Source organism: Argiope bruennichi, chromosome X1 (genome assembly GCF_947563725.1).
Source record: "Argiope bruennichi chromosome X1, qqArgBrue1.1, whole genome shotgun sequence".
NCBI lineage: Eukaryota > Metazoa > Arthropoda > Arachnida > Araneae > Araneidae > Argiope > Argiope bruennichi.
This window is the reverse complement of record NC_079162.1, coordinates 103,368,393-103,394,958: the sequence shown is the minus strand read 5'-3', so window position 1 is coordinate 103,394,958 and position 26,566 is coordinate 103,368,393. Positions and strand designations below refer to the sequence as shown.

General features: G+C 29.0%; 1 protein-coding gene across 3 annotated transcripts in view; it reads left to right on the top strand.

Moving 5' to 3' along the window:
• The window catches only part of LOC129958668 (methionine adenosyltransferase 2 subunit beta-like), a 39,030-nt gene extending 26,240 nt beyond the window's left edge, over window positions 1-12,790 (top strand). For all 3 annotated transcript variants that reach the window (XM_056071297.1, XM_056071295.1, XM_056071294.1), the window contains 5 exons: window positions 1,384-1,570; window positions 6,323-6,437; window positions 7,690-7,842; window positions 11,592-11,782; window positions 12,349-12,790. In XM_056071297.1, coding sequence (XP_055927272.1) covers window positions 1,397-1,570; window positions 6,323-6,437; window positions 7,690-7,842; window positions 11,592-11,782; window positions 12,349-12,597 — 882 coding nt within the window. In that variant the 5' untranslated portion in view covers window positions 1,384-1,396 and the 3' untranslated portion in view covers window positions 12,598-12,790. The remainder of the gene's footprint in view (window positions 1-1,383; window positions 1,571-6,322; window positions 6,438-7,689; window positions 7,843-11,591; window positions 11,783-12,348) is intronic.
• The last annotated feature ends 13,776 nt before the right edge of the window (window positions 12,791-26,566 follow it).

Sequence of the window (26,566 nt, the reverse complement as noted above, 5' to 3'; positions counted from 1 at the left end):
TACTGATACAGTTCAGTTGTTGCTGACCACTGCTTCAGCCATTTCCCTTCCTCCCTATTTTTTCCTGTTATGTCTGATAAATTTGCCGTTCACTTTATTTTGCCTAACAGTTTTTTTTTTTAATTAGACTGAATGATAAAGTATATATATTGGCAACCTTCTTATATATGTCTATTTTATTTAAGTGTTCCTGTTTCTGTACTCGCATTGTTTTAAAATGGTGACATTTTGGAATATATTGAGAATAGGTATCCTGATATTCTATCTCATATCCAGCAAAATTTAATTCTTTTTTCAATTACATCGCTAAAATGTTTTTAAAAAAATTTCAAATTATTACCAGATGTATGAAATATGTTCTGAAATTGCTCTTTTCATATTTTGATGGTAGTTAAGTTGTATAAGTACTAAATTTATTGAAATAACAGTAAGGAATAAGTTTTGATTTTTTTTTCTGTTAATGTGAAATATTTATTTTACAATTTTTAAAAAATTATGAGTAGTATGACTTGTTTACATTCTGTCATTTAATGAAATCTGATTGGTTGTTTTTGAATATTGTCATGTGATATTTGACTTTGTTTTTATTGGTCAAAGTATTCTACTGATTTTAACAGCTGTTGGTTCCTAATATTTCTTGTGTTGAATTCTAAAGTAGATTAAGTGAAAACTGTGTTTTTTTTTTAATCATAATTTTTGAAAAACCTGTATTTGGAGGTAAGTGCTTTCAAAATATAAAATATACATCAGAATTAGGTCCCTACCCCAGCGTGTGTTAGCATCATTATGAAAATCCTTAAACACTGCTTATTTTTTATGGCCATTATATAGGGACCTTAAAAGTGCTTATTTTTAATGTTAGTGCTTATTTTTTTCTCTAAAGATAAAATAAAATTTTATCCCTGTTAGATTTGCTATAGTATAGGATTAAATTTTCTTTATTTTGTCTCATCTTTTCATGAAAAGTGCTGACCAGAGATGTGACACTGGCAGATGATTCATTTGCATTAATGTATCCAAAGTTGAAAAAAGCTTCCCCTTTAAGAGTATATAGTATGTATGTAATAGCTCTGTAATAATCGAAATAAATAGATTTTATCAAGTTTAATTAATATTAAACTGTGCAATTGATGTTTTGTCACAGCTTCGGAAATGTTTCTATAAAAATTAAAATTATCTGCAAAATTTCAAATGATCGTTTTGTTATTAAAAGATGAGTTTTGAAGTTAAAGAAACTGTCAATTTAAAATCAATAAAATATTTTTTGTCATTCTTAACTTGTGAGTTTATTAATACTTAACTTGTATGTAATACTTGTTTTGTAATACTTAACTTTTTTACTTTAAATTGTAATTTTGTAACTGTAATTTATTCTTTCCATAGGTGACTTATCAAAATGAACGTCATTGTGACTGGTGCATCAGGTCTTCTAGGACGTGCTGTAGTTACGGAATTTACAAGAAATTCATGGAAAGTCTTGGGTCTTGCTCTAACTAGAGCAAGAAATGATTTAATGCAAATCGATCTAACTAATATCCATGCCATTTCTGCCATTGTTAGAGAATTCAAGGTAAATTTTAGCACTTTATCAATATTGCTCTTTATTAAAATGAATATTTTTTATTTTTACTCATTTTCACTAACTTTTAAGCCTATGTTATATATATATATCTGTCAGAATTAAACTTGTTCCTTCTGCTAAAGCTTTTGTAGTTAGTCCTTTTTTATTTGAATTGAGTATTTTAATAGCAATTTGAATTCTGAATTGCTACAAAATTATTTTCTATACTCTATATTGTTTTCAATTTATTAACTGGATTAAAAGAAATTTCTTTTATTTTATAGGTTTTTTTTAATTTAAAATAGTTTGTTAAATAAGTCATTGTTTGCTGCTTTATCGGAGATAAAGTAGTATTTATATTCATTGTTGATGAGATTTTTAGAAATTTTTCTGTGATTATCAGAGGAGTCCATAAAAATTTTGATGGATTTATCTAATTCTTTGACTTAACAGTTGATGTTATAAATAGTATTGAACTCTCCCAATACTACCCTTAAAGAATTCCCTGCCGTTCAGTGGAACATAATTGATGAAATGTGTTGAAGAACAGCATTTTTATTTTCAAAAGTGTTGTGGCTGGTTAAATCCTTAAACCTGATGTGCGTTTTAATTGAGTTGGCTGAATCCTTGGCGTCGACTTTTTAAATGCAGTATCGGGACTACTAAAGTTTGCAATCTCTTTTTTCTGTTCATGTTTTGAAATTTTTCCTGTTGGTACTTTCATTGACCAAATCTTCAAGATTGAATATACTGTTTTGTCCATTATATTGGAATTATCAGCACTAATTGACACTACAGTTTCTTCTTGTTGAGTAAAATTTCATCTGATGCTTTCTGTATTATCAGTATTCATTTCATTATAAGTAATGACATTATCATATTTCGATGATGGCATCATTGATCTGATTTATATTATCAGCATTGTGCCTTTTATCATTATTAAAATCTTTAGAATTTAAGTTATCATGAGGTACTCGTTAATAATTGCCATTTGACCCATTTATAAACTGTGAAAGAAATAATTGGTTCTTTTAAAGTTTTTTTCCATATAACCATTGAAATTAAAAATTGTTAGAAATTATTAATTTCGCATTTTATTTCAGTCATTTGAATACAAAGGTAATTTGGAATTAAATGATTATATTGCATTTAAAGGAAAAAATTAATATAATTTACCATTAGATAGTTTTACTACTAATTTATAAAATAACTTCTTTTAAGGTACATTCTTTTGATAAAATTTCTTTTTAACATATTAAAAGACGACTACTTATTTTAATGACTAATGATTTATAATGTGGGTGCTGATTTTCAAATGTTATTTGCAAATGTTATAAGAAATATATTTTTGATATTTTATTACAAACTCCTTGTTTTGTGTTTATTTGTTCTGTTAGTGGGCTTTTAAAGCAGCAGCAATTCTTCTAAATAACTTTTGTAAATTAGTTTCAGAAATCTTTTCATTCAATCGTTTAATTAATTTTCTTGCTAAAATTATTTGAATAAATGTTTAATTTATCGTTATCTAGGAGACAAATGTCAAATTTTTTTGTTTTGTGTTGCAATTCTAAAATTTTTTGTTTATATTTTATCAGACATAGCAATTATTGAGCGTACATTTCTTTTGGTTTATTTCCTTAAAAGCTGTTAAGTTGGAAATTAGATTTAAATTTTTATATTTTGATTTATTTTTTAAAGATAAAAGAATATAATTTAAATCATTAAGTCCAATCACTCTGCAATCCATCTACAGACATAGGGTCTGCTGATCTGATAATGTGTGGGCCACTTTGTTGGGCAATTGCATGATTGTTTAATAAGGACACAGGAATGCCTCGCAGGACATTCCTATATTGATTGATTTCTTGAATGACATACCCTTAATGTTAGACCAAGACTTTTGGTTCTAACATAATGAAACTTAGGTGCATTTCAACTCCCCTGTATATAATTGGCTGGATATGGAAATACCCAGGTAACTGGAATAGATGTAAGAGCCCTGTTTTATGGCTGCGATCGCCAGATCTGCCATCTTTACATTGGGCCATCTGATGGAATTGATGTTTCGAGACCTAGTTACTATAAAAAGCAATTTATTTCACTCCACATGAATGCATATTTCAATATGCGCAGTCAAATTTTGAACATCTTCTTATGTGAACATACACGATTACCAATTTTCATGTTTCCAATATATGTTTTTTTTTTTTTTTCTCTTCCCCTAACTTGACATAATATTTTTCTCGAAAACTGTTGGTCATTAAGGTATATTTTTTATATACTCCAAGCAATAAATCTGCACAATTTAGGCAGTCTTCATGAGACTCCCTATGTATTATAATACTTACCAATGCTTCCTTACTTCCATGAAATCTTCTTAGAGTATTAATGATAGAATCTCTCTTCTTTTACTATAATATGGTTTTTATCTAATGGGTTAAGTTTTCCTTAATTTTTATTTCTGAACAATGTTTAACCAAAGCTATTTTGCTGGAATTCATTTATGACAATATCAGAGTTCAACATAATCATGCAGCAATTCATAACTTCCAAAATATCAAGCACCAAAAAGAAATAAAATATTAGAATCAAATGACTTTAGTGAAATATTGGTTAAATCCGAAAGATTTCTTTCTGCTTCAGTTTTTCAGTTTCAGCATAGCAAAATGATTATTCAGCTATAATATTGATTATTCTACAATTTAAAAGACTGTGTATAGCATGTATGAGCTGGTGTTAGGAAAAACTATCGTCAACATAACATAATGATAGTTAAGACAATGAAACTAAATAGAGAATAAGAGGCCCTAAATATAAGGAAAAGTGTTACAGCAATTAATAATTAAATACTTATTAATTCAATTCTTTACTATTCATTTCTTTGAAAGTAACTGTATCATCCTAGTTTTTATGCATACTTTTCTCAGCTTTACATAACTCTGATTTCTTTATGTAGGGTCACATAAAGGGCTAGTTTGTTTGCACTAAACATTTAATATGTGAATAAATGTCGATAAAAATGTTTGAAAAATTTAGTAGAATCCCTCTTCAGATGCTACATTGAACAATATTTCAATGGGTAATTACTACAACCAGGCTAATTGAATATTTTTTTAATCTGTGTTTGCCTTGCTTTGAATCATTAATTTGAAGCTGTATGTCATTAGAAATCCTATTTCTAAATTAATCTGCTGCAATATCGAAAAAGAATTTAAAGCATGTGGAATTCCAGTTACCTTGCTTTAAATCAAAGTTACTGAATTTGAACATGCTGTAAATAGATGCCAGATGTTAAAAGTTGATATGATACAGCTTTATATTCATCTTGGGACTTCAGATTTCTAAATAAATTTTTATTCTTGTTTTATTGAACATATCTTCCAAAGTATTCTCTGCATTTTACAATTTCAAGTGGCTTTGCCCATCGTGGAAATTGTAACCAGAAGAAAAAATTTTTGGAAACAATAAATGTATTAGAAATAACAAATTTCTCTGAAAGTGGGCAAAAGAATCAGAGTTTCATATCTAGGTATTACCAGTAACATTCAAGCTCTTCAGCAGCATTTTTATTGTAAGAATATCATAATAAAATGCTTTGTACAAATTCTAGACTCAGTGTATTTCAGGGTAGTAACAGTAAACATTAACTTGCCTAATTTTTACGCCATTTCGCTTGATCCTGGAGCTCTGAATAACTGAAAACGTTGCCTACTTATTGAAGTGAATTTTCCTTTGACAGCCTTTTGAAAATTATAAGTAATATCTTTAGCACATTGTGAACTAGCCTAATGGCAACTTTTTTACTTTCACATTTCACGGATTATTTAGTGAACTTGTTTATACCATGATTTGAACGTTTACAAAATTCATTTAGGAAATATCTGCTTGTAAAAGTGTTTTCAGGAGATGAATTATTAAAGAAGAAACAATCAATTTGTTTTGTTTAACAAGCATAATATTGCTTGTAATAAATTTGTTTTTCCATTAATCTTTGTTTTCATAGGATTGTATTAATATTTTTCTGTGAATTATTTTATTTACGGCATGAATCCACTACCCCCTCCAGTATTGCATGTTCAAAAAGGCCTTTTTTATTAATATTTAAGTGAAGTTGTATGTTTTTCATATCTTTCATTGTAGAGTATTTATCAACCTTTCTTTAAAAATATTTCGAAAAATTACCATTACTTTTCTTTACTACTGTTTTTAGTCATTTGTTCATGATTCATAATTGATGAATTAAAATGATCCACTTACCTGATTCTTTTGTCTTTATATGTCAGTAAAAATGCCTTGACTTGGTTTGTTTCCATTTAATTTGTTCTATGCCATCTTTCTTAAAACCTTTTTTGTTCATGAAAAATCTTGGACGTTTAAAATATATTTAAATGTTAGTTTGTACAGATTATATTTTAACAAGATTTGAAAAACACACAAAAAATAATAGAATGCTCTTTCAATATCTTCTAAAAATGCTACTAAATGCCGCTAAGTATGTAAAACTCTTTATGTAGAAGTTAATAGCTTTTCACTTATGATATATTTCATCGTATATATACAAATATTAGAAAAATCTTGGATTTCCTTACTTCAACAGTCCATAATTTAGGTAATGGTATTTATAAGATTCTTTTTGAAAGTTTTGATTTGTTTAACAATTAATAGCTTAAAATTGTTTGTAGAAGTGTATAATTCAAATATTGAGATATCTGTTAATATTTACGACATTTTCCGTATATTCATTATGACTTTCCTTCTTAGCCTCATGCTATAATCCATTGTGCTGCTGAGAAATCGCCTGACAAAACTCAAATGGATCCAGATTCCTATTATCCATTAAATGTTACAGTTCCAGGAGATCTTGCTAAGCTGGCCGGTAATCTGCTTTCTTTTATTTATTTTAAATTATATTTGAATCTGTAAAATCAAATACGAACTATTTTCAGTTTATAGAAACTTATGGGCACTCTTTTTAATTCTTCCAAAATGAAAACCATAATCCAGTTCTTGAACTACCATAAGCCCATGCCGAACATATGAGTCATATTATTTATAAATTGAGTGCATAGCATAAAGTCATTCCATTGAATTAACTTTCTATGAGAAAACATGCTGTGCTGAGGATATTTGAAAAAGAATTCTAACTCAGAAGTCGTCCTCATTATTTAACCGTAGTTCAAAATTACTAGAACCATCTCATAATGCCGCTTCAAAAATGTAGTGTCTATATGAAAATATTTATCATCTAAATTGAAAGTAATATATTTGCTTTCTCATAGTATTGTATGTTAAAAGTATAATTCCAATTATTTTTTTAAAGGAAAAAATTGTATCTAACAATTCTTAGGATGATGCTCAAACATTAATTAATTTTAGTTTCAAATATTTGTCAAATTTCATTATCTATAATATTACTATTGCATTGTTCAATGTTGCTTTTATCGTTTTCTTTATTTTCTAGTTAATTGACGAATCCACTTAAAATCTGTGTCATTATATTGAATCATTTTAATTTTTTCATAATCTGATACTCAAAAAATAATATGAACTTTGTATAGGTAAAAAATAATTTGAAGTTTTGCAATGTTTTGCTGAATTAACAAACTTTTTCACAATGATGAAAATTTATGGGGGGAAAGCAATAGCAGTGCATTTATAATTATTGCAAATGCAATGCATAGAATTTCCTATAGTGTGATAGTATTATTTGTCTGTAACAACATGACTGTATTTGAATATTTCTTTTATCAGGATTTTTCTTTAAATTATTTTATTTGGCAGTTTGTGATATAGTTAAACTAAAAAATCGTGATTATGATAAGCAAATGAATAATAATTAAAGAAAAATATCAATTTGAAATATCAAAATTTATCTTCACTCTCTTGTCATCTGTTCTCTCTGAAAAATAAATGAGTACAATTTCCATTAATGTTTAGCATTTTGCAACTATTTACCAATCATTTGATTCCTGTTGTCTAATTTTTTAACTAGTTGACCCATCTGTATGCATTTGAAAAAAGAATTATTTAAATTAAAAATTTGAATTGTTGTATAAATTTATTAACTGTATCGCCATTTTTAACCATTGAATCATACTGAATATTCTGTGTTCTAATTTCTTATTTAGCTGAAGTGAAGGCTGTTTATGTGTTTATAAGTACTGATTATGTATTTAGTGGTGACAACCCCCCATATGCTGAAGATCGGAGTCCTGATCCTTTGAATATATGTGGAATTTTTAAAGTTGAAGCTGAACGAATTATTACTGAGATCAATCCAGGTAAAAAAAGTATATATTTTTACTGTTAGTAAACATTAGTTTTAATTTATGCAATTAATTTTACACAATAGTTTACACAGTTAATTTAATTTTTTTAATCAAATAACAAAATTATACAAATGTGTGTTGTTCTGGAAACAGTGTAAGGAAATTAAATCACAAAGAATATCATAAAGCAATTTGTAAACATTAATTAAAAACAAAATGTGTACCATTATAATTGGGTTAAAATACCTGTGTATTTAGAGTATTTCTATCAATGCATCACACTTTTATGATTTTCATTTATCCTCCTATTTTTTTTAATATAAAAACTTTATTTTCTTTTAATGCAATAATTTCTTTTCAAGATTTTATTATTGATTAATAAATTTTTCTGTGGGCATTATCTGTATATTTTGTTATTCTCTGTGTATTTGTTATTGAATGAATGTCTAAGAAAGAATATTAATGTAAATAAAATTGTTTACATATTTATTTAGTAAATTTTAATATTAATTGTCTTTATTTTTATTTATTTACCTATTTTTCAACAAGCATTTAAATTTTGATTGAAAGTAATTAAGGACAATGGTACCAAAAATACTAAATCTTTGAAAAAAATTGATACTTTAATTTTAGCAGTAGTAAGATCTGTTTTTTGTTCGGAACATTTCTATTTATCTTAAGATGATATAGACAATTTACACAAGATATAATGATATGAATTTGTAATTAGAAATTTGAATTCACATTTTATTCAAAATAAAACTTTATTTAATTACAGAACATCACTTCTATTCTGCAGAAATTAATTTTTGTACTTTATAACTTGATGCTGCTAGATAGTTGAATTTGTTTTGCATTAGAAAAGTATTAAGAATTTATGATAGAAAATTATGTAATTTTTTTCACAGGGAGTGTGGGCAATTTATCACATCCGAATAACAAATTATTTACATAAGAATAATGGAAATTTAAACCAAAATAAAATTCAATTTATTCAAAAATTTGGCCTTGGCTTTCCTATTGCTTTTGTTCATTCGAATTACATTTTCAGATATCAAGCCACAGACAAAATGTGAATTGTTTAGTTTGAATTCAGTGGAAAAAGTAATCACTGTATAATAAAATCAAATTTGTTCTTTGATTGAAAACCCTAAATTAATCTTATTTTTAACTTATTTTATGTTATAAAGTCTATACTTATGTACAAGTACAAGTATAAAACTTTTCTCGAATCTCATATATGTATCCACCAGAAATGTACAGATGGGTGACAAAATAATACGAACACCCATGAAAAGGGCATGGTGCATTTCAAAGAAGTAGAACATGCATGTCATTTTGCAGTCAAATCTGCCACCTAGTGGTCATGACTGTAAGGTATCAGTCTCTCAACATCAGTCATAGGTATTGCTTGCATTTACCTTACTCCCTGGAAAACTCAGTAATGCCTTACCTGTCAAAATACGAAAAAAACACGATTATTAAAAGGCAATGTACTAGTTTTTCTTTGACAGAAACAGCTAATGGGGTGTGCAAGGAGTACTATATCAGTCGTAATGACAGCATACACGAAATGCAGTGATGTTGCATCTGCAAAGCACAGCAATGGGCGTTGAGAAATCTTAGTGAGAGGGATAAAAAAGTGTTGACTTGCATAGTGGCCTGAAAGCACAAGCAATCATTATTACAGATAACATCTGAGATAAGAAGTAATTTCTTGGCTTGGTCTTGTGTCCCTCTGTATTCTGCATGGAAAGATTACAGCTGCTCACTATGTTGATATTCTGGGAAGATCAAGTGCATCTTTTTCTCTACACTTTACTTCCTTGAGAATTTCCACTTTATCAATATGGATAGGACTACCTTTTCAAGTGCTCTTATCCATATTGCTAAAATCTTTCAAACATGATTTAAAGAGCATAAGGAGGAAGTAGATCATCTTGATTGGCCCACTGAATCTTCTGGCTTGAACATTATTCAACAATTAGGAGGATATTTGGAGTCAAAACTTTGTGCTCGATTGCCACCATCATCTACGCTTTTGGAATTAGAGACGGCTTTCTAAGGACTTCTGAGGAAGAATGACTTCATATTCCGTTAATTGTTGTTCATGACCTCTATGCATCCATCCCATGTCACATAGAATCTGTAATGAAATTAAAGAATGACCCAACCCTCTATTAATAAAGCTTTTATTTCATCTTATTTTGTCACCCATTTGTATTTTATCAATGCATTGGATTTGCTCTCATTTGGACTTCATGTTTGATGTAATTATTGATCCCCAGACAATCTGTCTCTGATTCCTTAGGAACTGATTTTATGCATCACCTAAACATCTTCATTTATGTAATTTGAAGAGGGGAATGCCAACCCAAGTTCTTTTACTGTAATCTGATGGCGATTCCACTTCACTTAATCGTTGCCTCTGGACGATTCCTACAAGATACATTTTGTAATGTCATCCATAGCCTATTAACACATATCTGGTGTCGCATTTATCCAAATCAAACTATTAATGTAAATAAAGCCAAGCCATCTATGTAGCTGATCTGTATGTAAAAAGCATTTGTATACAACAAACATTCAATTAAATAAATCCGTTCTGAGTCTACAAATAGGCATTAAATTACTTTTAAAAAGTACTTTAATACATGTCTCTTATTCTAAAGAAATCCTTAAATCCTAGTTTATGGATGTTTTTAATTTGATATTAAGAGCTTTCTCAGGACATTGAAAGGAAAATTCGAAGGTAAATAAAATTCCAGTTTCTGTATCATCATTAAAACTTATACTGCAGAAAAATAAACAAGGACCATGAAAACTGCTTGTTTTTCATTACTCCTTTTATGTAGGCCTTAAAATTTCTTTTTTTTTTTTTCTTTCTAAAGAAAATGAATTTTTTCCACGCTAGATCAGCCGGGTTATATGAATATATTTTCACTGTGCTGTCTCATCAATAATCTTCTCAGCGGAAAGTGTTACAGGAGGTCAGTGTGTAAAGTTTCCCCTTCGTTAGGGAATTACTGAGACAGTGTTTGTATGGGGGGGGATATATTTTCTTTCATATATTTTCTGTGCATGTTCAGGTAGGGAAAAAATCGTTTCTCTTCAGGGATAATTTTATGCCTTCTTGAAAATGACTGAGGTTTCCTCCCCCCCCCCCAAGTGTTTGCTGTTGCTCTTGTGCACATAGTTACAACTTCATACTTCATTTGTTATATTTCAATATTGTTATTAGTGAATTATTTAAGTATTTTTCCTGCAGTTTTTATGCAAAAGGTATAGAATTTTTTAAAATATGCAGGGAAAATATGTATTTAATTCTCTGTGGACTTTCAAAATAAATTCATTGAATGGTTAAAAGCTTGCAAAATTGAAAGTAAAGCAGTAAATAGTACTAAGGAATTGAGAATATCAGCAACCTATTCAAATTTAATAGTTTGAATTTTACATTGTGGTAGAGTGGACCTTGCTGCCTTGTCTTTTTCTGTACTTAAAATTTCAAGAAAATGTTATTAGTTTGTGTACTCATGGTATCATGAAAAATTCACGACAATCGTAATGAGAGGTAGCACAAGATAAGAAAATCTTTTATTAAATTTTTGTCAATTTTTAGTATAAATTTCACTGCACATGAGAAGATTAATGCATTTATCAAGAAAAAAAATTTCCTCTTTAATGTAGTTATTTTTGTTAATGGCTTTTTTCCTATCTGTCTTATCTCTGTTACATTATATAGACTTTCTTCCTGCTTTTAGATAGCTGTATTTTACGTATTCCTATGATATATGGGGGTGAAGAGACTGTTGAAGAAAGTTCCATATCATCTCTAATAAATTCTATTAGATCAAATGGTTCAATGGAAGTGTCTAATTATGAAATAATATTTCCATCTCATACTACTGATATCGCGTTCATCATCTATCAGTTAGTGCTGAGAAAGCTTCATGTAAGTTGTTCACTTTTGAATACTTTTGAATAATTGAAAATTCTGTGTTTATTCAAAATGTTTTTGGTTCAATTATTTATAATTCGATGTTTGCTAAAATCTTATTATTTAAAATACAAAATAATGCTACCTAAAGGAATTTAGAGACCCTTTCTCTGAAAGATCTTTCCAAATTCGAAACTTTACTCGTGAAATAAATAAAATGTAATATAATGAGTTTTAGAAAGCTAACGTTGTTAATTTCAAGTTTTAATTTCTAGATCTTTTGTTATTGTTAAGCTAGATCTACATGAAATACACTGCTGCAAACTCAGTTGGGAAGATGAATAAAAAACTAAAGCATATTTAAATATTATATTCTAAAAGGAAGTTTATTTATAACAGATATTTTTGTTTGAATATTTTTATTTATAAATGTTGAAGAATCTGAAAGGAAGTACTGTGTGTTAGGATTCAATATTTTTCTGCTTGATTTAACATGTAGTCGGGACCAGCAGTTTAAAAAGCCCTGTCTGAATAATATTATAGATTGCACTTTTTAATATGTTACAAATTGTTTTCTCCAGGGTACATCATTAGAACACATCATTTATCATTGGAGCGGCGCTGAAGTATTTACGAAGTATCAAATGTCAAGGATGATTGCAGAGAATTTTGGTCTGCACCATAATATGATTCCTTATAATTTACCAAGTTGTGGTGTTCCAAGACCAAGGAATGTCCATCTTAGCTGCGAGAGACTGCAAAACCTTGGTATCCGACGCCATACAAGATTTGAAGAAGGCATTCAAGAATTTAGAAAGTTTTTTCAATAAAACATCAGCACTACTTAGGTTTTTTTTATGTGACTAAATTTGAGCTGTATTCATTTTATAAATGATTGTGCTATCTGCTCAGTTTGATATTCTTGTCATTAACTAATTTTTTATATTCATTGTTGTGAACATCATTCCAGTATTTTATATATGGTATTGACTGTAAATAAATAAAATTTTACTGTTTATTTTTGAGAGTTTTCCTCCTATTTGTAATTTTAAAATTATAAGTATTTCTATAATATTAACTTTCATGAAAAGTGTTTTCCTGATTTGCTACTTCTCAAATCTGAACATACTCTTTAAACATATAAGTAGTTTCAGAATGATGAAAGAAATTAAATATATTTGTTTTTTGGGTATCTATATGTTTACAACATGTAAAAAAATACCCAAATTCAAATATATAAGACAAAAATAGTAGTAGTTTTGACAATTGAAATAGAATGGGAGCTTTAGAGCAAGAAATTTTAAGCTTATTAAAAAATATTATCACAGCAGTTCTTATATTAGTTTTGTCATAGATATGAGTTGTATCAGAATTTTATCAGGGGAAGGTATTCTAAAGTTTTACTTTGAAACAAACTGCATTCCTCTTGTCAATTAGTGTGTGAGACACTAACTGACATATTATAGTATTTGTCAAACTGCCAAAGAAAATTTAAGAAACTTAAGAGTTATCACGTTTGTTGTCGCTATCTTTTACCATAAAAAATAATTTTATGGTATATAAATATGTAGTCATTATCATTTTGATTTTTATATATTTACTACGGTTCCGTATGTTAATGTACTAATGAATTAAATATGCTTTATGTAAAGATAGGGCTATTCTACTGTGCTGAGAAATTCGAACAATGTTTTTCTACAAACAAACTTTCCCCAGAAAGATATAGTTTTAGAGAAATAACATGTTGTATCTCAGAATATCTCAAGGCATAACAGTGTTTAAATGAAATGTAGTATTTAGTTTTAAAGCAAATCTGTTGATTCAATTTATTATACCTTAGGTTTTCTCTTTTTTTAAAAAAATCTTGTTTAGGGAAGAAAAGAAGACAATATATTATTTAGATTGACATTAAATGACAAAACTGCCAACAATACCAAATTTTAAAATTATAGTACATTTCTTAAATAAGAGGTTTTAACATATAGAAGTTGACATATATATATTGAAAACAGGCCCCATCTAAATGATAGTTAATCACATTGCAAAATTTGGTTTGAGGACTTCTGATATTAGTAATTGCAAAATAAATTAATTCTGTTGCTTGCTTTTTGAAATATTTTCATGTTTTACTATTATTTAGTTCTTTCTTTGTTGGTTGCAAAAATAGCTACTGTTTCTAATCTTATTATTGTTGTAATTTTGTCATTGATCTTGACTGAAATTGTTATAACACGGAACTTTATTTTCCTCTTTTTTTATGATGAAATTGAATAAATAGATTAAATTTTATTATTGGCATTACTGCATACATGTATTAAATCAAACTAGAATGGGCTGACCTAGATCTCAAATTTATAACACATTATAGTAAAATTTTCGTGACATCCTAATTTTTTCCGACAAATGTCCATTCATTCATGAGATTCATTTTTAAATTATATTTCATAAAAAATTTTAATATCCTTAACCTCGCTGATTAAATTACTTTACTAAAGACTTTGAAATCCTGCATAGAATTAGACATTAACAAGAAACCTTTATGTGGTCTGAAAACATATCAGCAGGGTCTTGAACCCATAATCTGTTTCTCCCTATTTTTCTGTGTATATAATTATTAAATTATATCATACAAACCACCATGGCTAATTTCATGCAACATCAAATATTGTACTAAATACCATTTTTGTATTTTCCTGCAACTATAGATTTAACACACATTTATAACTCTCTATAACATATAAACTATTAAATTATTTACCTTTCCAAATATTTATATATTACATAATAATTTACAATGCTGCTAATAGGTAAAAAACACTACTATTATCGAATTGCTTTTACAAATTTCATGATCTAAAATCTCACTTTAAATATTTACAGCAGGCAATTTTGACTGGGGACTTACAATGTACCATCGATGCTTTCATTTTGATAGGATGATTCAGTTAGAAAGCCATTGCTGAGGCTTTAAAAATCCTACTAAAGTCCTTTAATTTCACAAGTTGATTTTTTTAATTTTTTTAAATTTTAATCCTTGTAGATTTGTTCTTTTTTCCTTTTAAGAAAATATACTTTGCAGAATTGCCCTTATAAAGACGTAAAAAAGGATTATAAGCCTTCTTTTGCCACTTCCTTGAGAGACTTGGTATTTTATTTATTTTGGAAGTTGAGAATTGGGTACTTTTTAGCAAATTCTTCATGTGGGGAAATGTTTTATGAGATTAGAATTTTGCTAATGGAGGGAAATAGCGAAATGGGTCTATAACTGGCCGGTTCTGTGGGATCTTTGCCCGGTTTGAGAATGGGTGCAACAACAGCTGTTTTCCATTTTGTAGAAAAGTGACCAATGGCCATAATTTTAAAGATGATAAGTTGAAGCATAGAAATTAAATTTGGAGGGAGATTACGAAGAACTTTGTTATTAATACCATCTAAACCAGGGGCTTTATTATTTTAAGATTTTTAATGCAGTCAGAAATTTCAGTGATAGATGGTGGAGTAACATCATGAAAGTAATTAATAAGAGAATTCTGAAAGTCTTTGACTGCATTATTTACAAACAGCTCTGTATCATCATGCTTACGATTATTTAATTGAAACTGGGTCTCAAGGCTATTTGCCAAGCAGTTTGCTTTATCAATGTCAGAATTAACAATACTAGCCGGGCCTTTAAGGGCGGAAATTTTCTGTTTACTTTTTAAAGGATGAGACAAAATTCCAGAAGGTGCCATCATATGTGTTAGCATTAACCAGTTTATTAATGAATTCATTTTGTTCAGTTTTTTCATTAAGAATTTGGATAGTTTTATTGAGTTTGTTCATAATTCTCTTGAAGACTGGGTTTCTAGTGTTTTGAAAGACCTTTCTGGCTTGATTTCTTTCTTTGCGAAGAAACCGAATTTTTGTGTCAACATAATTTTGATTAAATTTAAGTAGTTTCGACGCAGCAACTTTGGCATCAATAATTATTTTTTCAAAATATTCAACCAATTCATCAATTCGCTCAGGGGTTTGTGGATCTAAATTATGTTCGAAGCTAGCATTAGATAATAATTGTTTAAAATTGATCCAATTAGTGGCAACTTTTCTATTGTTATTAGGGAGTGAGTACTTAAGAAAAAAGCTAAGAACTGGATTATGATCTGAACTGAGTTCAGGGATAGATGCAATTTCGAATGCGAAAAGAAAGTCTTTGACAATTGCAAGATCTATTGTACTGGCAGAATAAACACCATATCTAGTGGGGGAGCAAGGAGCTAAAATTTCTAAACCTGCATGGAGTGCAAAAGAATATAATGAGTTACTGCGTGCATTATTATTTTGACAACCCCAACTGATAACTGAGAACCCCCAAATTATTTGTGGCGTTAAAATCGCCACAAATAATTTGATTCGAATTGATTTGAAGCAGGTTTTCTATGTCAAAAGTGAAGAGAGCATTATCAGAACCAGGGGGGATGTAAATAGAGGTAAGAGTAATTGGATCATTTTTAACGTCTAGGGCAACCACCGTATCCTCAACATAGTATAGCGTAGGAGGGGTGATCTCAAGATGGGGAATACCATTTTTAACCATAATTGCAGTACCACCACCAGTATTATCAATCCTGTAACTATAGTATGAGTGGTAATTGGCCAGAATCTTTCTTTGTGATCTAAGGTGAGTTTCTTGAATAAGAATAACATCGGTTTTATACTTATTTACAAAGGACCGAAAATCATTAATTTTGTTTGAAATGCCATTTGCATTCCAGAAAACAATACGCAGACTGTTACACTTGAATATTAATTTTCAGAGGGGTTGACAAGACTAGCAAAAATTTCTGACAAAATTAAAACTTTATCTACTGATGTTTGCGCATTTTAAAGTTTTCTAATTTGTATAAGTAGGTTAGAAAATTCGTTTAAAAGCTTTCATTTCTTTCATGCCCTCAATGAGTTCCTTAAAGTCATTCGAATTCATGAAATTGAGTGTAGAAGAATCATCCTTATCGATTTTTTTGCGTTTCTCGCGGCGCCATCTGCCGTGCATCAGCTTGTTTATAAAGGTCAGCGAAAGATGTATTTTCACGGATACTGGCCTGATTATTGTTGAATGTAGTTCTGCGCTGATTATTAAAGTTATTTCGATTTTGTTGGGGGGTAACCGTCTTAGGGAACGCCTCGCATCCTCTGTATGAGGCAACATGCCCACTTTTGCCACAGTTGATACATTTCGGTATTTCAATACGTTCCTTAATTACACATGTATTGGTTTGATGAGTATCACTGCATTTAAGACAACGTGGCTTAATGTTGCAGCAATCAGCACTATGATGAAAATAGTTACATTTAAAACACTGCCTTGTCATGTTTCGAGCACGATATGGCTCAATGGAAACGCGAAGATAGTTGATACAATTTATGTTGTAAATACTGTTTGCTTCACCATTGTGTTCTAGTTGAGCTAGAAAGAACGGCAGCGCCCTCTTTGTTCTTGTTTGTGTGAGTTGCACAACTTTGATTACTGGGTATCCAAGTTCATTTTTAATGTATGCAAAAATATCTGCTGATTCATGATCGATAGGTAGACCTTTAATGACTACCTTGACTGGGTGTTTGTTTTTTGGTTTTATGATGTAGTAATCGTAGCCCTGAGATGATGCATAAGATTGGATTTTTTGATGTTGCACAATGGAATTCGGGAAGATTTTAATGAAACCGTTATTAAATTTATTATCTGTGGGGCCGCAGACTTTTTGAATATCTGCTAATATCGTTTGGAATTTATCAGCATACCTATGCATAATAGGCGGTACTTTAGTGGGCGTGGCTTCAGTTTCGCGCTCTTATATTTTCAATCGATGAGAATCTATTTCTAGTGGTAATTTCTGAGTTAGAATTTTGTGAGGGGTTATTTCTTGCTGTTTTACGTTTCGTGGGGGATTGAAATTTTTCGTTCTCTTGCGCTTTAAGGAAGGTTGGGGAATTAGGAGTTAAATTACATTTAGCATCCTGACAGACAAAATGAGAAAGATTACCTTGTGCTTCCTCCAGTCTTGAAATGGCGTCCGCACGTTTGGCATCTATATCCAGTAGAGTAGGGTGATCTTGGGGCAGGATTGGGTTCTTAATCCAATTTTTCAATGCTTTATTTAAACCGTCAACTTCCATTTGGATTCCATAAATGGCAATTTCTGTGAAATTTCTCTGAGCACATGTCTGGCAGGCAGGTGCATCCTGAATATTTGGATCATTTTCCAGACGATCTATAATCATTCCATCGTGGGTATCTAGCATCCTCCATATCGCCACCGTTCATGACGGTAGCTAGCGAGAGAAATGCGAAATGTGACAATAGAGCGGGGCCCCGGGATTGAGGGGGCCTCAACATGATCAAGAACTAAAATAACGATTCGAAAGCAGCCATGTTCTATAGTATCAAAATGGTTTGTACTCCTGATATTTCCCATAAGGAACAAACGTCAGTCATTATTAGATATGAAAGCTTTCAACAGAAAAGTTGAACTATAAATGGGTCATTTATAGGGTTTAATGAAGTAACTGGTGTGACTGGAGAAAGAATGGAAAAAATTCCACTCTTTTAGCAAATTTAAATTAATAGTCTTCGGGCAAGCATGTGTGAAGAAAGCTTAAATACACCTGCTGTATTAAACACCGAAAAGGAAACTGCAAAAAATTCTAATTTCTATGAAATAATTAATAGCAAAGATAAAATCACGCAATATATAATAATAAATAGACACGCAATATATAACAAATAGACATGCAATAGTAATATGTATGCACGCGATTGTATTTTTTTAATCAAAAATTTAGGGTCCCAAATGATTTTGCACCCAGGTCTCTAAAGAAGGCCGATTCTGGATAATTAGACGGAGCTGCCGATCTCAACGGATCACAATTTCCGGCGCCAAATCTTTAATTAGTTAAAACCTGGTTGCTATTGATTTAACTTTATGATCGTGAATAGCAACGGATATTTATTTATTATCAATATTTATTTATTTATTAGACATTTATCATGATACACTCATACAAACAAGCATTCATTTATCATTTGATATACATATGCATTCATAATCTCTTGCACCAACAACAAAAAAGTTTCTTTACCTGTGTGTAACGCCTTTATTGTTTTTATCATCATTTTTGCTAGAACAAAACAAGTAGTAAATCTGAATATATAAAATTAGTTATGGCAATTGGGAACAAATTTTGCAGACTTTGCGACTTCCTTCTATTTGAATAAATCATTTGAAGTAAATAATAATAATAATAATAATAAGCTGCAAATTTATGTAAATACATAAGATTATTCTGAAAGGGTCATCAAACAATATCTTTTCCAAATTAATTTGTTATATAACCTGTCATTTTCCAAGTTAATTTAATAATTAAATTATCTCAGTCACAGCGAAGCTCATAATTACCCCAATATGCTCCTATTACCTCGGAGACTATGGAATAACAGAAAACACTTGTTTTCGCTTCTGTTAACAGTAGCAAACTGATTTAAAGAGAATATATTTAAAATTACAAGAAACTATTGCTTATTACCAAAAAATTATTTTACCATTCGCAAAAGCGAATACCCAAAATACCCAAATTACATTCTGGTAAATCAATAAAAAATAACATTCGTAAAGATGCATTAAAATATTTATCTCTCAGCAGAAATATTTGGTTTCCTCAAAAAATTATTTTAAAAAAATGGTGTTAAAGCATTTTGAATGTTTTACCACTATTTTAATAAACTTTTGACTTTTATAGAATTTAGTTAAAAGGTTTGTAATTGAGTTTACTCCGGCATTAATGCGTGTCAAATATCATGAACGCTGTTGAAATAACAGCGCATATCGTTAAGAGAAGATAACTTTTCTGTTGCAGTAGCGTTCTTATTCTCAATGCCAGAGCGATCCTAACACGGGCGTCTTCTGTACATCTTTCTACAACCAGATATTTCTAGAGAAAATTAAAAATAGCTTTCGCATAGATGCATTAAAAATTTATCTTTTAGCAGGAATATTTGGTTTCTCCAAGAAATTATTTAAAAAATTAGCCTTAAAAGCATTTTGAATTTTTTCTTAAAGGATATTTTAAAATTACTATAATAAGCATTCGACTAGTTATAAAATTGAAAGTTATTGTGTCTGTTAGAACACCATTTAATGTCTAACTTCTTAGTTGGCCTGTCGGCTAAAAATTAGTTTATATAAGGACGTAATCAGAGTTTGTGGAAAAAATTCCAATGGAAATTCTGAAATATAGATAAACGACAACAGCGACACTACTTTTTGACGCTGGAACTAAATCACTTGTCTTCAACGTTGAATATTCGGTGTGCTTGCATTGAATTTCATAGCATTATGAAATACATCCTGAGTGTTTTCATTGAAATTTGCAATTATATTCCATTCTTTTTATATTCACATTCATTTTATAATCTTTTCATGCAACTGATTGTTAATGAAAGTTGTTTTTGATTTATTTTAAAATGTTACATAGAAGTTTTAATAGTAATTTTTTTTTACGCAGAAAAAAAAATTAATTTTACGCTTGTATATAAAATAATGAAAATTTCGCATTTTGCAAACTAACCTATGTAATAATAATAATAAAAACTGCCCTAAATCGCTATCTTAAGTAACTTTGTGAAAATGTGGCTATGCTCTATTTTTGTACTCAGTGTGATGTTATATTAATAAAGTATGATCCTGTTCAATTTTTTGGTGCATTGATCCGTTAATTATGTTGACATTTATCAATGAATTTACAACTTTACTAAATAATTTGAATTAATGTTTTTAAATATTTTGGATTGATATTTTTAATCAGTTTTTACAAGACACATTTCTTATATTCCCAATAAAAACGTTACTTAACAAATCTCTTTACTTTTTCCCCCGCAAAATACCATCATATTTTAAATTTACCTGATATGTCCAGGTTTTAAACATGAAGCTTGAAAAAATCTAATCATCCAGAGGAAGATAGGATTATAGAATCAGTTTTACGTGATATATGTTTTAATTTATCATACATAAAATTTTCAAGACATTAAAATCTTTGCAATAATAATACTCTGTAAATTAATATTGTTGTTCAGTAAAATTATGCGACATTGTTTTGAGTACGTTTAGTTTACCTTTTTGCTGCAAGATCAAATATAGAATTTAATTTGCTGCAAAGGTTGAAAAATTTGTTTTCACAAATGATTTTGGTCTATAGAATTTGCATTCTTTCAATTATTTTTAGTGTTTTGATCATAGAAATTAAGTATTAATTTATTATTGTTGAAGATTAAAAATATCTTGCAATATAAAGAATAAAATTAACTTAGTCAATTAAAATAATTTTCTGTTGAATTGAAAAAAATATGTGATCTGACAGTTTCTAGAAAACGTATTCATGCAATTTAACAATTTGGAAAATACTTTATCTTTCTTAAATTTTTTGAAGCATATCTTTGGTATACTTCAATAATGTTTTTAATATTTTGAAAATATCGTAAATTTATTTGTGTATTAATGAAACAGATATTTTGATTTTAAAAATAATATTTCAAAATTATGTGAATTGGAATGTTTAAGTTAGGAAACCAATGAATCAACTTTTCTTAGATTTAAGGCAAATGAAATAAAAAAAAATGGTATTCATACAATTATTGATTTAATCGTTGTCGCGACAACAGGAGCATGTTATCTTTCTGCTGAGAATAGAACATGATCTCTATATATTTTCACTTAGCTTTGATGTCTGGATTACTGGAGAAATATTGACGATAATCTTATTCTTTTTTTAATTTAAGCTATTTGTTATTATTTAAATCATAAACATGAAGAACTTCAAACTTATTCTTAAATTTAATTAATTAAAGATTTATTTAATTTTATCGTTTTTTAATACTAAGAAAATGATGAAATTTTCATGGATCTATTTTAAACTATTGAGTTTGTAAAAAAATATATGTTTTATGAGATGGAAAAAAAAATGTCTTCTATGGTCAGTCTGCAATGTATATACTGTTTGACAACGGATTGTAAAACCCTCCGCGCTTTTGAGCATGCGTTAGGATGGGTTTAATTCGTCAAAATAGGGGTGAAAGTAAAGAAGAAAGGAGGAGATGTTAACATTTAATAATGAAGACTCGCGGTTTTATGAGACGTAAAAATTACAGATAATTAGTAATACAGAAGGAAAAAGGTACTAATGTACAGTAAAATATTTCAGAACAATTTTTATTTAATGCGAGAGGCATAAACATTAAATAGTGAAGAATAAATATTAAAAAAAAATTCTGTTCTTAAAATTACGTATTAACATTTTTACAAAATAATAATGATTTTTTTAATATTAAAATGCTTTTTTTATGTGTTATTGAATTTTTTGACAATATTTTAAGATTAAAAACAATGGATAAACCAGATTTTGTTGCATTTAAAACATTTTATTTTTATTTAAGGAATTGCTGTAAATATGGAGCCTCTTAAAAATATTATAAATATTATCTTTAAAATATATGATATTTTATATATTTTGATATTAAAAGAACATTATTAATAATTTTTCTATTTAAGAATATTATTATTTTTAAATATATAACATGAAATAATTATCAAAATTTTCTTCGTGCCACTCCTTAAAACTTTTTTGCCATTTGAATTAGCCATATCAATACGGATGCTTGAGTTAAAATAAAATGCGATCAGAAACGACACAACTCTCACATACAAGTGAAAAAAAATTAAACTAAAAAATATCTAATGGGGGAAATCCAAGGTCAAAGGTGAATACCGGAAATGTGCTCATCGTTCCGTGCTTCACCCCTTAATAAGATGGAATCGTCGAAATGTGGCTGTCTCAGAATCCGTTAACGAACAATATTCGAAGTGCTTCTTTATGCATGTTTGAACTGTTGAAATTTCGTCAGTCCGATAAACTACAGTGGAATCATAAACCAGGGAATATGTGTTTTCAGATGATAAATGATTTGTGATTAATTATTGGTATTCTTGACTTAATAAAAGAAATTCACTGACAAGCAATATATCTTCCTATTTATGGTTTGTATTAATTGTTTATGTGATTTTATTATTTACTAGCCGCCTTTGGCGACCAGCCGGTTCGCCAATCTTAATGTTCGTTAAAATTTTAATAATTAAATATTTTATGCAATTTCTACTTTAATAGCTTCTTCATCAAAATATTTTAAAACTTGAATTTTGATTATCATATAATTCATTCATAATATTATAAAGCCCTTCAGTCATAACGTGATATGTATCTCTCTCATTTTCTGTTAGCACCCGTAGAATTTATGCTTTAAATTAAAGTGGAAAGAATTTATCTTCAATTAATATAATAATATTTTTTACTGAAACAAAGCATTTTTTTATAATCTGATTACTGAAAATAGAGTCACTCAGCGTTTAAACTTTATGGGCACTAAAGAATATCTTTTTTAAGTTATGTAATATCTCAAGAGTTGGTCAACAAAATTTTCTTAGATTCATTATGAGCATATCGATTAATTAACAATGTTTAAATTTAAATGCATCAAACACTAAGAAAATAAAACGAATCGTTTAAAATAAACGGTTGAAAACAGGTTTTAAAAAAACTACTTAAAAAACGATGCACTTAAAACTATAAGCATATACAAAAAAATATATAACTAACATAAATACAATTTACTTACAAAAGCATGCAACTAATCCAAAAATAATTTAAATCATGCATTGATAACGTTGTCATGGCAACAATGAGAACAGAATGCGCATGCGTGAATTTTCTTCGCCGGTTACGTAACGCAAATACGTGATTTTTTCTACGCCAGTTGGGGTAACGCTATGCGGATTAGAAATTTTTAATTTCCTTTATTCTGTTTTATTTTAATTCAAAAGTACTTCAGAATGAATCTGAAAGATCGATTCATTAACAATGTTTAATTTTAAATGCATCAAACATTAAGAAAATAAACAGAACCGATTGAAATAATCCGCCGAAAAATTTTAACCCTAGCCTCATTACTGTTGGGAGAAAAAAAAACTGGAGCCTTTCTCGTTTGGCGCTGGGGATAATGGAAGATTTTTTTGGCGGAAAAGTTGGCGGTGGGGAAAATGGAAGATTTTTTTGGCGGGAAAGTTAGTTTTTAATTAATAATTAAAATTCTAATTAGAAAATTCGAAAAAAGGAACCCCAGGTGCAAATTCCCAACCTCCAAGGTATACATGTACCAAATTTGGTAGCTGTATGTCAAACGGTCTGGCCTGTAGAGCGCCAACACACACACACACACACATTGAGCTTTATTATAAGTATATAGATAATATTTTGTTTTTATTTAATTACTTTATTTGTATTTTTTATTCTTTGTATATTTATTCATACAGTAAAGATTAATACTGAACATAGATGGCGCAGTATGCGCTAACCCATATGTATGTTTGGAATGTGAGGGAGGCGCACTTAAGCTGTTTTTGTAAACACTTGTCCCTGAGAGTTGGTGTGAAACTGGTGCAAGTAGGTACTGCTCGCTCTTTTGTTAGCGGCAAAAAGTATTCGTTCGCTCTTTGTTAGCGGCAATTTCTACTTTAATTGTATATAGTATTATGTGTTACCTTATATATGTGAAGTCATCGTCCATGTGTTGTTATATGTGTGTGTGTGCAAAATAAATAAGAAAAGAGACAAGAAGGCATCTTTCCTTGGCTTAAATACACACAACCAGCTACATTAATAAAAGAAAAATTAACCCATTTGCTTGCTTTCAACATGGTACATATTTTGAAATATTAATCAGTATGTTATTTAAAACTTTAATTGAGCATGAAGAGATTAATATTTACGTATTAATATAAAATGTATCTGAAAGATTTCTCTCTAAAAATACAAAAGTGAAAAACCAAGAGAATCGATTAGAAAATAAGCAATCAATATATGCCTGAATAGCTAATGTGCAAAGTTTTTGTATCGATTTTGAAAAGCAGAAGTGAAGACAAAATAAAAGTATTTAAACAAATATAGTGATTTTCTTTATTCAGACTCAATATTATTTCTCACATTCTCTTTCTAAGCTCTCACATTAATGTATCGTTTAGTTAATTTTTTGTACAGTAAACTTTTTAAAAGAGAGCAAATGGCAATTACTGTAACAGCAAAAAATTTGGATTATATATATATATATATATATATATATATATATATATATATATATATATATATATATATATATATATATATATATATATATATATATATATATATATATATAAATTAAATCCTAATTAATTTTCTAATTTTTATCTTAATTTACCCATATTAACTTCATTCTAAAATGTTCTCTTATTTCCTGAACCAATTCCGCCTTTTTTTGTTTAATTAATGCTACAGAAGCTCTGTAAAAATACTTAAATCAACGATTATCGCACTCCGAGTGAAGGGATAAAAATTTGTCGATCTAAACAAATTATTTGAAAAGATCCCTGTAATTCCCTTGAATAAATCGCTAAGCGTAAAGAAATCCCTATCAGAATCTCATAGTTTATAATCATGGGGATAAATATTTGGATAGCTATTTTCTCTTTGCTTTTGTGTTGTGCTGTAGATTGAAGTGCCTCGTTGCTTCTTGCTACATAAATTATATATATAGAGAGAGAAAAAAAAATAGAAATGAAATAAGAGCCTAAGCAAAAAATCAAAATCAAATATAGAATGAATAAAATTAAAATGCAAAATAGTTAGCAAAACAAATAATATCATGTTTACCATATCTCAACCGTGCAGCAGCCAGGGATAGGCGATGATTTCGGTTTGGTTTCGGTCTAATTTGCACTGCAGGTGGGGCGCTGCAATCGTTGATCAAATTCCTGAGTGAAACATTTAATTCCTTTTCTTTGTTCTATAATATATTCAATTCTTTTTATCACATGCGGATAATTTTTCTTTTTCTTTTTACTAACTAATATAGTAAACTCTAATATAGTATTTCTTTCCAGTCAGAATGCCAACAATTCTTGAAGATAAGTAAATAAATGTATTCTAATAGAACTTGTTCGAGAAACTAATAAACACAGAATCAAGGTCAGAATACTAATGGGCCTGACATCTACCCGATGCTGAGTACTTCAGCCAAATAAGACTAAAAAGCCTTTCCCACAAGAATATTCATTGACAATGGGAGACATAAACACATAGAACACATTTGTACACACATCGATTTCTAAAGTTCTGTTTTCATTAGAAAGATTGTGCGCTGATTTCATAGCAGCGCCACCAACCAGCTGTTACGTTTCGCTTCTTTTCACAACAGAAACAGCATAATTCTAATCTAATTTAGAATTTTTGTGAAAGTGAGGTTTTTTTGGAATGCAATAGTTGCTTTTTTTCATAGTTACTGAAATAGCTATTACTTTTTACGAATAATATTGTTTTCATTTTATTTGGAGATATTTTTATCATTGCAATGAATTTCAATTTTTAAAGGCGTCTGTAAATTTGTTTTCTGCTTTTGTTATTTACATTTCACATACTGCATTGAATAAATTACTGTCCATGTATCTTTTTTTTTATATCTTGCTATATCACGATTTGTCTAAGCATTATATTTCGCATTAATTGATATTTATTTTAAATTGCTGCTTGCAATTGTTTCACAAAAATGGCGACGTGTCATATGATGCGTTCTCCTTTTTTGTCATATATTTTTTTTTGAAATTAGTGTATCAATTTGTTAAGACTCCATTATTTACATATTTTAAACCTGCACAAGTCGCAATTTTCTTTATAAAATAATTT